This window comes from Chanodichthys erythropterus, chromosome 12, assembly GCF_024489055.1.
Source record: "Chanodichthys erythropterus isolate Z2021 chromosome 12, ASM2448905v1, whole genome shotgun sequence".
Lineage (NCBI taxonomy): Eukaryota > Metazoa > Chordata > Actinopteri > Cypriniformes > Xenocyprididae > Chanodichthys > Chanodichthys erythropterus.
Window position 1 is genome coordinate 23,799,359 of NC_090232.1, and position 15,280 is coordinate 23,814,638.

Here is a 15,280-nt window from a genome sequence, read left to right on the forward strand (position 1 = left end):
GCCAAATTTTGCGTGGAAATGAGCGTTCGCACAGTTTTCTGGCGTACGATCTTTTGATGAATGAGGGCCATGAAGTTAAACTTGTATGAAGTTCTTTGTCTACCGGTTGAACGGGAACAAACTCAATTGCATTTGCAATATTTTGCGTTCATATTTTTTGTATATATTTTATAGTTTTCACAAGATAGTTTTTTTTCACATATTCATTTTACATGATTTTATATAATTTTATTCACTGGTTTGTTAAATACACACAATATTGATTGTTATTGTGATTGTTATTACTGTATTATGTTTAATACAGTATCTCTTCAGTTAAAAGCAAAAACGCATACTGTCCACTTAAGTGGACAATCTCTTTGAAAAATATGTGTAAAAAAAATAAAAATTTCCTATGTTGTTTTACATGCACTAAGAGCAAATCCTGACTGAGGTTGTCATAATTCATGCATGAGAGGGTTAATTTTCATTTTGTGTTGTTTTTGGCCATGCTAACACCCTGAGTGGACAATGAAGATTCAAAGAGATATGCAAGACAAGTATCATTTTTATTAGTACAATAATAGATGCAGCAAAATCATTAGCTTATAAAAATGACTTGTCATCAGAAGCTGTTGCCTTGCCTAGCCTCAGGCTTCACAGCCAAATTTTTCTGGAGAGATCTTATGAGGTTCAGGTCTGATTTTGCTTAGAGCTAGAATCATTGGGGTTTCATATGAATAGTATTCTGGACCAATAAACACCTTCACACCATCAGTATCACAGAAGCCAGCATCAATTTTAGGGAAGGGAATAGGTCTCTCCTTTTTAACGACTCGGGGTGTGGCCACAAGATCAACTTCATACATATTATGACCTGAGGAGAAAAAATCATGCAATTATCATGTTGGAAACTCAGAGACACAAGAGAGCAGGATCTTAGGTTACTTATGTAACCCCAGTTCTCTGATAACAGAAGTGAAGTATCACACTATGGGAAACGCCTCAGGTGTGACCAATCCTGAAAGCACGGATTACACCACTTCTGTCAGCTGACAGACCAATCATGACAGTGATGTGGGAGTCCCCCCTCCCTAATATATATAGCTGCTAGCGGTCACCAGTTCATTCTTATCATATCTCTTCTCTGTGCCGCTGCAAGGAGGGAAATGTGGTGAGATGCCTCACTTCTGTTATCAGAGAAATGGGGTTATGTAAGTAACCTAAAGTTCTCTTTCAAACATTTGTTCGGTATCTCACTATGGGATATAATAAACTCCTGTATTGCAGACATGCTGTCTGAAGCAGACATGTCAACCAACTCAGTGATGTATGTAACAAACACGAAGTCCGTAACTATTCTCTAAATAGAAGGGGAACCTATGTGAACAAAAACAAAAAACACCTCAGAAACAAGTGTTTTTTTTTTTTTTTTACACACTTTGGATGGAATGAGACAGTGATGACTCTGTGACAATAAGTCTATAAAATTGAAGAAGTGTGAGGCGAATCCCAACTTGGTGCCGCACATATGTCCTGAACTGACACACCCCTAAATAGTGTTCATGAGGTAGCCATATTCCTGGTAGAATGAGCCCTCAGCCCCTCCGGAGGACCGAGTCCCATGCATTATAACCTAATATAATAGCTTCCACTAACCACTGGGACCAACGCTGACGTGAACTAGATTTACCCTTATGAGAATAAGCCCATGAAACAGATAATTGTTGAAACAAATAACTGATTACTCTTCCTTAGTGATTTTGTTCTGTCCACATAGTGACGCAATGCACAGACAGGGCCATGAAGCTGCTCACTCGGCGGATGGAAGGCCAATAAATCCGTCCGTTTCCAGGGGAGAGCTGATTTGCTTACTTTAGGCACAAACGCTGGATTAGTTTTGAGAGTTACTCTCGAGTAATCCATAGCAAACTGCATACAGGAGTTATGAACCAACAAAGCATGAAGTTCAATAACCCGCTTTGCGGTCGAAAGAGCCAGTAATAAAGCAGCCTTTAGCGAAAGGAGCTTTAAAGCAATACTATCTATAGGCTCAAAAGGGGACTGAGATAGTGCATTTAGGACCAGAGACAGACCCTACGGCAGAATCAGTGGCTTTGAAACCCTGTTCAAATGCAGCTAGGCTGAACCTCTCCCACAACTCACTCACCACCCTAAAGAAGGAGAGTCTATTCTCCGTAAAGAGGATTCCCTCTGGAAATGAGATCCACCCCCACATTCATTATTCCTGGGACATGTGTTGCCAGTAATGTATGGAAATGAGTTTTTCCTCCATTAATCCTCCGTTAATCCTCCATGAGTTTAGGTTAATATGTTTAATTTGATATGCTGTGAGCAGTGAGGTGGCATTCAGGGCTCTGACAGCCAGGGCAGATGAGCGGTAACTCTTTTGAAAAAGCATGCTGGGACAGCTGGAATCAGCTAGACTCTTTCATAGACTGTGATGAAGTGTTTCCACAGTTATCAACATTGCAAATCTAGTGAAGTTTTTCATATTTTCATTTTTTAAATGAATATACATTTATAAGGCTATATTTTGTGTTATATTACCTTGTCAGTAGATTATAAAGAATAAATTAAAACTGCCGCATGAGAGTTTCTAATACAACGGCTGAGGAAGTGGTGACAAGTTTCACATCCTCTCTTCTGACTGCTGTAATCAATCTCTCTATATTTTTCCTTCTTTTGGAAAGTCATGGAAATGCTGTCATGGATTTTATCTTTTGCTATTGGAGCAAATGGCAACACAAGAATTATATTTGCTGTCATCTCCTATTCACCACCACACAAGGCCTGTCAGAGCCACTCTGGCATGTATTATGGTTGTGCTTTGGGGGACCTGATGCATAGACTTCAGCCCTGCCAGCACCCCCATGTTTCCCTGTTCCCCTATGACTCTGTGGTCCCTTGCTTCGCCACATCCACATGTCATGTTCTGCCTGTCTTTGCTGTTGTTTTAAGAATTTTAGTTTGTTTCTTGTTCTTGTTTCCCCTCTTGTTAATTCTTGATTGTTTACAGGTGTGTCTTGTTAGTCTATTACCCTTTGTGTATCCACCTTTTTTATTCAGGTAAGAACACACACCGCCATTTGTAAAATGAACATGTCTGGTTTCCGGTTACTTTTTTAGTTTTACAAAACAGCTCTTTATGCTGCTTGATACTGCAAACTGGTATTTCTTACTGTTGCAAGCAGGATGAGGCTGAGGGCCGTGAGAATGGAGCGAGGCTGGTGTCATGATTGATAATGAGCTTCACCTGCACGCCACATCGGTCTCGTATCACATGGAGGAACTTCGGCCAATGCAACGTGGATTGTGTTCTTTATACTTCAGAAGCTCCTCTGTGAGATACAAGACCGTCATTATCAATCACGCCACCGGCCTCGCACCGTTCTCACAGCCCTCTGCCTCGTCCTGCTTGTCACATACCCTATCACCCCTTGCAGGCCGGGGGGTACACAAGACTGCGCTCTACACCCCACAAGACTGCTCTCTACATCCTCCTCCGCTCCCTCATGGATGGCAGCCGCCTCCACAACCCAGGCGGCCGGCATTGAGTTTGTCCGTCCCCCTGGCAACTCACTCCAGCCCACCGCCTCAAGCGTCCATGGCGGCAGACTCTGCTCAGTCAAGCTCGATGGCACCACGGATTCCCCACAGCAGCGAGGGCTTTTTGACAGCGCATTTATCCTTCCTCCCAGGGTTTGGCACCAATGTAAGAAGGTATGTTGATAAGGAAGAAGGAAGCGGGAACCGTCGAACGTTCAAACACTTTAATATCAAAATAAACAAACACAAAACGAATGTAAAGCGGCAGCCCCTCACAGACGACTGTCGCACAAACATAAAAGTAAATCCCAGGCATGATCCCCTCTCATCCTTCACTGTCGTCACATCTTCTTTTATCCTCCGTGAGATACGAGACCAGTGTGGAGTGCAGGTGAAGCTCATTATCAATCACCTCATCCTGCTTGCCACACTTACCATATTATTTTAATGTATTGTCTTAATTATAAATACGCTGGTTTGTACCACAAAGTTTTACAGTTTACTGCACTTTAATATTCTGCTCGTTATTTCCCTATAGCGGCTAATAAATTGGAAATCTTGCACATTCACAGAAAACACCTTACTTCCATGTTGAAAAATAAGGTGGATATAAACCATTGTGTCCTGTGTTCATTGTCTGGTCTTGTCCATTCATAATTGTTTAGAGGTACTCTGTTCTGTTTACGTGGTTTCCTTGTTTCCTGATTACTGTAGTTTTGTTATTTGATTATTAAAGTACATTCCTGCATTTGGATCCTCTCTCTCATCTCTGAGAATGTTACAGAATTATTGCATGACACAGTAAAGCTGTAGATAGAAATCACTGTAGGAAGTGAAGGGGACATTACCTTTAAATGCTTATTAGTATTACATTCTTCGCTCATTTTGTCTTCACAACATCTATGTACTGTATATATAAATGCTGATAAATGATCTGAGGAAAATCACATATTGTTCCTACCTTGTACAAATTGTACAGTGTGCTGTTTTGGACACAAAAATGCTGCATCCACAGGACCACTGATGCCTAGTTCTTCCTTCAAAGGTTTAGGGTAGCCCTCTATGAGAGTATAATGGGCTGCTGACTTGTAGATATAGACTTGATCACCCTATTCACATAAAACAAAAACAAAAAAAATCTGTCACCACATGCTGAACACTGCCTCTTTGAAATTGTGAAAAAAAACTATTTAATCATTAGATTCTTTTGCGTATTGATTTTACCTGTATGATGTACATATTATCACCATAAGTAAAAACAGCATCCACTCCACCAGAAATTTCCTTCCATAACCTTGAAATAGGGAAATGGTGACTGCCATCTCTGTGTGTGTCCAAACGCAAGTACATTGCATCTGTAAGTATAGTATAGTTGAAGTTCTAAAGTGTTTAAAGTTTTGCATATTAATAAGAAAAAAAAATTGATAAATGATACTGTATTTAACAAAAGCTGAATTACCACGGAATGCATATGATCTCCCTTTATCATCTGTGGTGAGAGCATTCAGCTTGACCTCACTGCAGAGTAGTCTTCTTGCACCACCTCCATGACCTAAGGAACAATTTCGACTACACATTGAGTCAAAAATTCAAGATAAAATGTAATCTTTAAAAGCAGAACATATAATAGAGATATACTTTGTGAGTAAGAGGAAAGCTCAGAATGTACATGAAAACAGAGCTAAGTGGCTCACCAAATCCTTTACACCTCATGAAGTAGTTTCGAACATCCTTAGGATATGTTCCTGTCATCTCCCCAGAAACAGGATGGAATCTAGTGAAGTTGTAACCATGGAAACAGTAATAGTGCTCTAGCCAGCGAAAGGCAGATGTGCAGTTTGGCAAGTGTGTCCACATCTTCTTCTTAACTGTCTTTGTCTTGATATCAAAGCTGTAAGTTTCATTTCCTGAAGATGTTTGTGTTATATATTAATGGGCAAATCACATATAAGCAAAGTAACAAATTCTGAGCACACAATGCTAAGGTATACACATAATTATATACTAATTATTTAATAGATTGTTAAAGCCACCCAATCTTTAAAGAATTCAATTGTCATTGTTGATGTGAATGTAGAGCATATATGATTCAATAACCTTTGAAGAACAGCACTGAATCAGTAATGCACTCTCCTTTGGGACACTCTACAGCAGCATCTAAGTGGCTGGGGATACCAGGAAACTCCTGCTGTATCTCTAAAGGGTAGCCATTCTCAAGGGTGTAGTTGTAAAAGCTAAAGACTTTGTCATCCTTAATAGAAAATTAAAAACACTCATCAGCATTGAACTGTGTGCCTGTGGTTATTATATTATAAACTGTAGGCTTGGGTTTGCACTGTGTAAGCAAATATTTGAAAAGTTCTTAGCTGTGCAAAGAAAAAATTAAAGTTGATTTCAAATTGTTTTGATAAAGGTACTTTCTTTACAGAAACAGTCATGAGACAGCTATTGAGGTACTATATGTAACTCATGAAAAGCACCAGAAAAAAGTAGATGTGGTCATGGACATTGGCATCATCTTGATGGTGCATGCGGAAGGCTGCATCAACATGACCCAGGTGATGATAGTCATCCAGTTCTTTGAAAATACTGCTTGAGATCTCAGCTGATCCCGAGAAACCTTTCCATAAATGGTCACCTGAATTTGAAAAATCAGAATCAAGAATGCAGAAAAGAAAAACTTGACCTGGAATGGTCATGTAAGGACATTTCTAAAATATGGTTAGGAATAATAAAATATGTATTATCAAAGTAGACCTTTGAAAAAGAAAGTGTTTCCTTTTTCATCGGGAGTGATGGCATCAAACTCAATGCCTTTACACCGGTCAAGTTTGGCATCATGGTGGTCCTCTCCTTTAGGATCTGAATGTCTCTCAGGGGCATCTAAGATGATATGATTACATGATTACGTGATTTTTTCATTCATGACATCTAAAGCATGCAGTAGATCAAGAGTAATTATACTGCTGTTATGTTTGTCTATAAATTGATGGACAACACATTTAACCCTTAACATACCATCAGCATAATAATATAATAGTAAAAACTCCAGTGTGGTGAGAAGAATTTAGCAATTTTTCAAAATATCACCAATGTCAGAAAATCTGAAAAAATGCAGTGGTAGATTTTCAGGCTTACCTTTTATCATGGCATCATGGTGGCTGAAATAAAGAAAACAATTAAAATGCTTTAAACTTTTAAGCTAAAACTATAGGTTATATGACATTACCCATAAAACAAACATGGATTAAGCAAGGACAAGCTAAATTGCATGCTTTTGCAAATTGCTGTCTACTGATCAAATATTAAAGGATTAGTTCACTTTCAAATGAAAATTACCTCAAGCTTTTCTCACCCTCAAGCCATTCTAGGTGTATCTGACTTTCTTCTTTCAGAGTTATAGCCTATTAATAAATATCCTGATGCATCTAAGGCAGTGGTTCTCAAACTTTTTTCCCCAGTGGGCCGCACAATGGTCCAAGTGCAAGTCTCACGGTCCGCATATAATTTACATATGACGTCACCAATGCAAACTAATCAGATTTAATGTTATGGTATTAGCAGATAATACTATTATTATACCAAGATGTTGCACACAATAGATAACAATTAAAAACTAACTTACTGACATTAGCTTTACAATAATAATCAGTAATGCTCAATGAACACACAAACTGTATATACATCACTTTAAGTTGCTATTTAATTCTGTATGACTGTATTCTCTTCAACAGCATCGCAATAGTCACCAAACAATCACATAAACGCCTTAATAAGCAAATGTTACTCAGCTCTTTTTACAAACAACACTGAGCGCACTGTAGGCTAATTACAATCTCTGACGATATCAAGTATTCTGTCATGTCGCAATCCCTCGCGCAGCATCGGATCCGCGAGCACGCGCAGAGTTGGGCTCATTCCAGCCGCGGGTGCGATGATGCGGTTATTTTTACAGATTTAAAATACATCAAACAAACACATCGAATTCACAGTTCAGTCTTTTGAAATTGTAGGTTTTGCTTGTCAAGTACTTTACTACAGAGCAAACAGGAAGGCTGCCCATCTTGCTCATTTGGCCTAACAGCAAACTGATTCTTCCATTCTTCTTACCTTTGCTGCTGTTGCTGCGACTCTTCTTGTTCGCATGTGTTCCTTCATTTTATCTTCCACATTTAGCTTTTCTCCTTTAATAACAAATTTGACCATTTTGAGGCTTAAATTTACAAAATTAATGGCTACTGTTTGAATTCTTCCTAAGCGCGCACTTGTGTTTGTTTTGTTAACTGAGTGATTGCATCATTAGCCTACATTGCCTGATGTCTGAAAATAATGAATGCTCACCAAAATTATTTTATATGACAAATAAAGCATTATAGCTAATTTATATTTATTTAATTCACTTTAATTTAAATTTTAAAACAAAAATAAATTGTATGCTATTTTTTATTATTATTATTATTATTATTATTATTATTATTATTGTGGTTGGCATATCGCGGGCCGCATTTACATTTGTGACGGGCCGCAGGTTGAGAACCACTGCTTCACACCCATTCAAACGCTGCGTCCAGTTACATCAAAAGTATATGCTCACTGGATGTCATGGCAACTGAATCATGGAGGAAAACTTTAAATATCTCGCCTTCACTTTAATTTCGGACCATCTCCAAAAAGACATAAAACACTAAACAAAAGATTTTGACATGTGTTTATCAAAGTAGGAAATCCAGATTTTTAATCCCTTACACACAATTACTGCTGTTGAAATATGAAATGGAGGTGGGTCCGGATTGAATTCCCTCCGGGTCCGGATCCGGACCGGAGTCCGGACTTTGAGAAATGCTGATCTAAGGTTTATAATGGAAGTGAACAATGGATGGATGCACTTTCTTGAGCTTTATACTCAAAGCAAAACGTATTCCACACAGCTCCAGGGGTTTAATAAAGGCCTTATGAAGTGAAGCGATTCATTTGTGTAAGAAAAATATCCATATTTAACAAGTTATAAAGTAAAATATCTAGCTTCTGCCAGACCGCCTTCCGTATTCAACTTAGGAAGAAAGCATAACTGACGTTGTGTCAGTTAAGCTTTCTTCGTAAGTTGAATATGGAAGGCGTAGGACGTAGCGTAAGTGTGTTGAACTGTGAGAGGCATTACACTTTTGAATATGGAAGGTTGTCTGTCAGAAGCTAGATATTTTACTTTATAATACACAAATGCATTGCTTCGCTTCAGAAGGCCTTTAACCCCCCAGAGCTGTGTGGAGTATATTTTGCTTCAATCCTTTAAAGGGTTAGTTCACCCAAAAATGAAAATTCTGTCATTTATTATTAACCCTCATGTCGTTTCACACCCGTAAGACCTTCGTTAATCTTCAGAAAACAAATTAATATATTTTTGTTTAAATCCGATGGCTCCGCGAGGCCTCCATAGGGAGCAATGTCACTTCCTCTCTCAAGATCCATAAAGGTACTAAAAACATCTTTAAATCAGTTCATGTGAGTACAGTGGCCCAATATTAATATTATAAAGCGACGAGAATACTTTTGGTGCAGCAAAAAAACAAAATAACAACTTATTTAGTGATGGCTGATTTCAAAACAATGCTTCAGAAAGCATTGGAGCATTGTGAATCTGTGTGTCGAATCTGCAGTTCGGAGCGCCAAAGTCACGTGATTTCAGCAGTTTGGCGGTTTGACCCGCGATCCGATTCATGATTCGTTACACTGATTCATTTATGCTCCGAATCTTCATGAAGCAGTGTTTTGAAATCGGCCATCACTAAATAAGTTGTTATTTTGTTTTTTTGCTGCACCAAAAGTATTCTCGTCGCTTTATAATATTAATATTGAGCCACTGTACTCACATGAACTGATTTAAATATGTTTTTAGTACCTTTATTGATCTTGAGAGAGGAAGTGACATTGCTCCCTATGGAGGCCTTACGGAGCTATCGGATTTAAACAAAAATATATTAATTTGTGTTCCAAAGATTAACGAAGGTCTTACGGGTGTGAAATGACATGAGGGTAAATAATAAATGACAGAATTTTCATTTTTGGGTGAACTAACCCTTTAAGGTATTTGTGCACTGGGCTCTGAAGTGAAGGCAGCAACATAAATAAAAATGCTGATGTGAACTTTAATCAGTCAGTATCTGTGTTATTGATTGTTCTTTGTAGTGTTCTAGACCAAATTTAAACTTATAAGCAAACAGAGGTTCATGGAAATAGACTGGTCACATATGAACTAAAATAGTTTTTCATAATCAGATTTATGCATCACAAACAATGATAGGCCAAATTTTAAACTTACAAGCAAACAGAGGTTTATGAAAATATACTGGTCAAATATGAACTAAAATAGTTTTTCATAATCAGATTTATACCACAGAAAGCTAAGCGTTGTACTGTATGTAAGAGCATGGATAAAATGTTTTCTAAAGGCTATAAATAACGCATAAACAAGTTTTGAAAAAGATTTAAAACCCTAAGGATACAGTACAAGAGTGCTGTGATTAAGGTAATACTTGTTATGTTTGTACCAATGCATTTGAGAATCTTTAGAAAACTATTTGCAGTCTTTTCTAGATAGAATGTGATATTGTATCAGATACTCACACTGGAGCTGCGTTGCTCAAAGCTAGAGCCAAGCATACATACAGAGAAAGAAACACCACTGCCATAATGAGCTGTTCACTTTATCCAGGCTAGCTGAAAAGGCACTGAAGTCAAAGGCACTGAAGCAGGGACTGCAGTAGGCCTTTATAGTGGTGCTTTCAGTGGGTGGATGCAATGAATGTTGGAGTGTGAGCTGTAATTTTTTGGTAAACATGACGAAATTTACTGACAGAGCTGGCCAAAACAGGGGAGAAGATTCCATTATTACAAAATCCCCATTTTAGATAATCAATCATTAACCCTATTAAGTAATAAAATAAATACAAACATGGCATGTGTCCCCCAAGACAAAGCAGCTTACAGTAAATGCAGTCTTTGCAGCAGCCCAAATTATTATCCAATATAATCTGAAAATCGGGCTTTTGAATAAGAAACTTGACCCTTGTCTGACAATAGACAGTTCTTTGGAAACCTCTGTCCCATATAAACATTTTTTTCCCCCCTTTTATATCTTTGTTTTTTGTTTTTCAATTCTTTAGACTTCAACACACACACACACACACACACATACTTGTTTTTGTGAAATGTGGGGACATTCCATAGGCGTAATGGTTTTTATACTGTACAAACCGTATTTTCTATCCCCCTACACTACCCCTATCCCTAAACCTAACCCTCACAGGAAACTGTGCACACTTTTACTTTGTCACAAAAACTCATTCTGTATGATTTATAAGCCTTTTGAAAAGTGGGGACATGCTGAATGTCCTCATATTTCACCTCTTTTTGTAATACCTATGTCATACCCATGTCATTATACACATTTGTGTCCTGATATTTCACAAAAACAAGTACACACACACACACACACACACACACAGGTTTGTTTTGCTTTCTTAGTGAGGACATTGCATAGACTTACAATGATTTTATATCAGGTCAATTATATTTTCTATTACCTAACCCAACCCACTCCTAAACCTACCCATCACAGAAACATCACAGAAACCACTAGATTTGAATAAAAACATATTTTGGTTGATTTTAAACTAGTGAGGACCAGTCAATGTCCACACTGGTAGGTTGTGAAAGTATTTCACAATATAAGTAAGGACATTTGGTCCTCACAAGTTTAGCCAAAACAAGTTTTTTTCCCCATTTTGTCATTATACAATGAAACAGGCTACCTGTTGTTTTACAATTTGCTATATTTGCTGTAATTTAAATCTCCACTATTAAATTTACAGGGAATTGCTTGTATAAGTTGTTACACTCTTCATAACTCCAAAACTAGAGGCTCTATCTCAAAAATCAAATAGCCACTTTGTGTGACTTCTTCTTCCATAGTCAACTTCCTGGTCACATGGGGTCACGCTCTAATCTGAGGTTATCACAATTTTCTTCTTTTTTAGCTTAAAAAGTAAAAAAAATGCACTTTAAATTTTATGCAATACAACTTTGTTAGGTATGAATGTTAAAATGTATTATTTTGCACAACATAGAGGAGACAATAACGTGTCTTTTGATACTTTAGCTGAAGTGCTATGTTGAGCGAACCATGAGATTTAGCCAACATTAGCACACATGTCAGTTTGAGGCAAGTCGTCACATGTGACAACTTGCCCCAGTACAAATAAACACATAGAACATGCTCAAAAAAGAGGTTCATCATGTTAAGTCAGTTATGAGATGTTAAGTCAGTTATCAGAGAAAGTTTGAGTTTAAAGTTCAAAGTAAAGTGGTCTTGCCACTTAATGTGTTTTGATTGAAATATGTATTGTTTGGATTGAAATAATTGTTTTTCCAAATTCTCTAGGCATGATTGTTCTGGTTTGAATTTAAAAATTAAAATCAATAATAACAATTAAGTAGTTGTGTTCTTATTTTTAGACAATCTAGTATGACAACTTACCCACCAATGGGGCAAACTGTCACAAGTGCACATTCTCTATTCAACAGTCTACAACTGAAAATGTATGTAATGAATACAACATATGTGCCCAAGACTTCTTTCTTTCAGTTGCTAATGTATTTGGGCTAATTGCTAAGGTGTTGCTAGGCAGTTGCTAGGGTGTTCTGGGTGGTTGCTAGGCAGTTGCTATGGTAACCTGGGTGGTTGCTAGGGTGTTGCAGGGCAGTTGCTAAGGTACTTGGGGTTGTTGCTAGGCAGTTGCTAGGGTGTTCTGGGTGGTTGCTATGCGGTTGCTATGGTAACCTGGGTGGTTGCTAGGGTGTTGCTAGGCAGTTGCTAAGGTATTTGGGCTAATTGCTATGGTGTTGCTAGGGTGTTCTGGGTGGTTGCTAGGCGGTTGCTATGGTAACCTGGGTTGTTGCTAAGGTGTTGCTAGGCAGTTGCTATGGTAACCTGAGTGGTTGATAGGGTGTTGCTAGGCAGTTGCTAAGGTACTTGGGGTAGTTGCTAAGGTGTTGCTAGGCGGTTGCTAGGGTGTTCTGGGTGGTTGCTAAGGTGTTGCTAGGCAGTTGTTAAGGTACTTGGAGTGGTTGCAACGGTGTTGCTAGGCAGCTGCTAAGGTGTTCTGGGTGGTTGCTAGGCAGTTGCTAAGGTACTTGGGGTGGTCACTACGGTGTTGCTAGGTGGTTGCCAGGGTGTTCTGGGTGGTTGTTAGGCGGTTGCTATGGTAACCTGGGTTGTTGCTAGGGTGTTGCTAGGCAGTTGCTAAGGTACTTGGGGTGGTTGCTAAGGTGTTGCTAGGCAGTTGCTAGGGTGTTCTGGGTGGTTGCTATGCGGTTGCTATGGTAACCTGGGTTGTTGCTAGGGTGTTGCTAGGCAGTTGCTAAGGTACCTGGGGTGGTCGCTATGGTGTTGCTAGGCGGTTGCTAGGGTGTTCTGGGTGGTTGCTATGGTAACCTGGGTGGTTGCTAGGGTGTTGCTAGGCAGTTGCTAAGGTACCTGGGGTGGTCACTATGGTGTTGCTAGGCGGTTGCTAGGGTGTTCTGGATGGTTGCTAGGCGGTTGCTATGGTAACCAGGGTGGTTGCTATGGTGTTACTAGGTGGTTGGTAGTTGTCACAGATAGTTACTATGGAGTTTCTATAGAGTTCCTGGCGTGTTCTCAGCCCACTTTAGCACTTAGCTAATCACTATTAGCATGTAGCTATTCACTGCTAGCATGTGTAGCATGTTGGAGGTCCAGTTTGCTAGCATTAGTCAAAAGAGCCAACCACCATGTCTCTATGATGCTCTGATGCAGAGATATAGGTCTCGCTAAACGGTTGCTAGGGTACTCTGTTTGGTTGCTAGGGAGTGGCTTGGCAGTTATCAATGATGATGATACTCCAAAGTCTGCTTGACAATATAAACCAACCCCCATGTCTTTACGATGTTCTGATGCAGAGATATAGGTCTTGCTAAACGGTTGCTAGGGTACTCTGTTTGGTTGCTAGGGAGTGGCTTGGCAGCTGCCAATGATGATACACCAAAGGATGCTTGCCAGTAGGAATGATATAAACCAACCCCCATGCCTTTATGATATTCAGATTTGAAGATATCCCTCTATGCTTTGGGTTGCTAGGGTGCTCTAAATGGTTGCTAGGGCGTGGCTATGAAGTCTTTTAGGTGATTTGTGATTGGCCATTTGCTACCTAGAGTCAAATGAGCCCACCCTCATGTTTCTATGACACTTTTATCCAAAGATATTCCTTTGATCTTTTTCAATGGAAGTCTATGGAACTTGTTGCTATGGTGCTTAATATGGTTGCTAGGGCGTGGCTTGATAGCTTAACACTAGAACTACCAAGGCAGTCATTTTGACCGTTTTAAAGATTTGCAATGTAATAACTTTGTTGAAATAAAACCCATATAACTACAGTTCCATGACTTTTCTTAAATTAATGTAAATTTTATTTTAACATTGTTATTTTATTAAAATTACAAAACACAAAAGAGTTCTGAGTATTTCTACCTTGAATGGCCATAGCGGTCAATTTGACCACACATATTACAGGCGTTGTATCTCCTCAGTGCTTTTTCCCGCCGTTAAAGATGTGCGTAGCCGTTGCCTAGCAACCTTTCTCTGGCAGTTTTGTGTGCTTTTGCTAAGCTAAAACTTAGCTTTACCGTCAAAATGGCAACAAGAAAGAAAATGACTGTCACTGAGGTTTTATCCTTGCTTGAGAACATTGATGATGCAGAGTCTGATGGAGGAGCAGAGAGCGATGTCTCTTGGTCTCTTGACAGTTCGTCTGACACTGATTCTGAGAGTGATTCAGAGATAATTCCGGTTCGTAAAAAAAGATTTTCTAGATTTCATTAGAGGCTGCATAAAATTGTTTCCGATTCGTGTGGTCCAAACATTTCCGATAATGCTAAAGCATTGTAAACTCCAAAAGTCAAAATGTATTGAATAAAGACAGATGTAATCATTTCCAAAATTCACAATATGTTTTTATCTAACGAAATATTCTGCTTCATTTTATATTTGTTGACATTTTGACTTTCAAAAACAACATTTTAACTGCGGTGAAAAACTTTGATCTCCAGCTTGCCGGATGCAAACTGCGGAAAGCAAATTGCGGCATGCACTTTTGTGGGAGGTCTAGTAGCTCTTACACAATAATATCACATACATATTATATTATGTATGCTTAAATTACCCCACATTTTTCATAAAACATGACCATAGAAGCTTTGAAGTAAATATAACATGACAAAAATGACATTCACTGCTGTCTGGTATGAACAGTCAAAATGACCGCTATTGGCAGTTCTAGTAGTTATAGAATTCTGGTAGTGCTAGTGTTAACAGTGATCCTGAGAAACTGATTGGTTGTCTGAGTGAAATGAGCCCGCCCCCTTGTCTCTATAACACTGTGATCAATAGTGAGTGAGTGAGAGAGGGCCTGCGTGTGTGCGTGTGTGTGAGAAAGTGACAGCTGAAATTCAAATTTCTGAAGATTCCGCCATTGAAAGTAAATGGGACTTTTTTGGCCGCTTTTTCGCCCCCTGTGCGAACATCGTTGGTCCAATCGCTTATAAAAGTCATAGCACACCTCTCCTCAATGAGCCGGTCGATTTGATACCTCCTCATTCATGGGTCTAGGACAAACGCTGCGGGAGGAGTAGCGCGCAGAAATAAAAGTGGAAGAAAATG

The 15,280-nt window shown here is 39.0% G+C and overlaps 1 protein-coding gene across 2 annotated transcripts; it reads right to left on the reverse strand.

The window, feature by feature from the left end:
- Window positions 1–529: 529 nt before the first annotated feature.
- On the reverse strand, window positions 530–10,305 carry LOC137032259 (hemopexin-like). 2 transcript variants are annotated; one of them, XM_067403964.1, is made up of 10 exons: window positions 10,171–10,305; window positions 6,688–6,710; window positions 6,307–6,432; window positions 6,030–6,187; window positions 5,647–5,800; window positions 5,244–5,456; window positions 5,009–5,101; window positions 4,774–4,904; window positions 4,511–4,658; window positions 530–856 (listed from the first exon to the last, which is right to left on the reverse strand). In XM_067403964.1, exons 1-10 carry the CDS (start codon window positions 10,233–10,235, stop codon window positions 630–632), a joined length of 1,338 nt encoding a protein of 445 aa, XP_067260065.1. In that variant the 5' UTR covers window positions 10,236–10,305; the 3' UTR covers window positions 530–629. The 2 variants fall into 2 exon arrangements, with proteins under 2 accessions (XP_067260065.1, XP_067260066.1); XM_067403965.1 differs by having other exon boundaries at window positions 796–3,771.
- Between the last annotated feature and the right edge of the window lie 4,975 nt (window positions 10,306–15,280).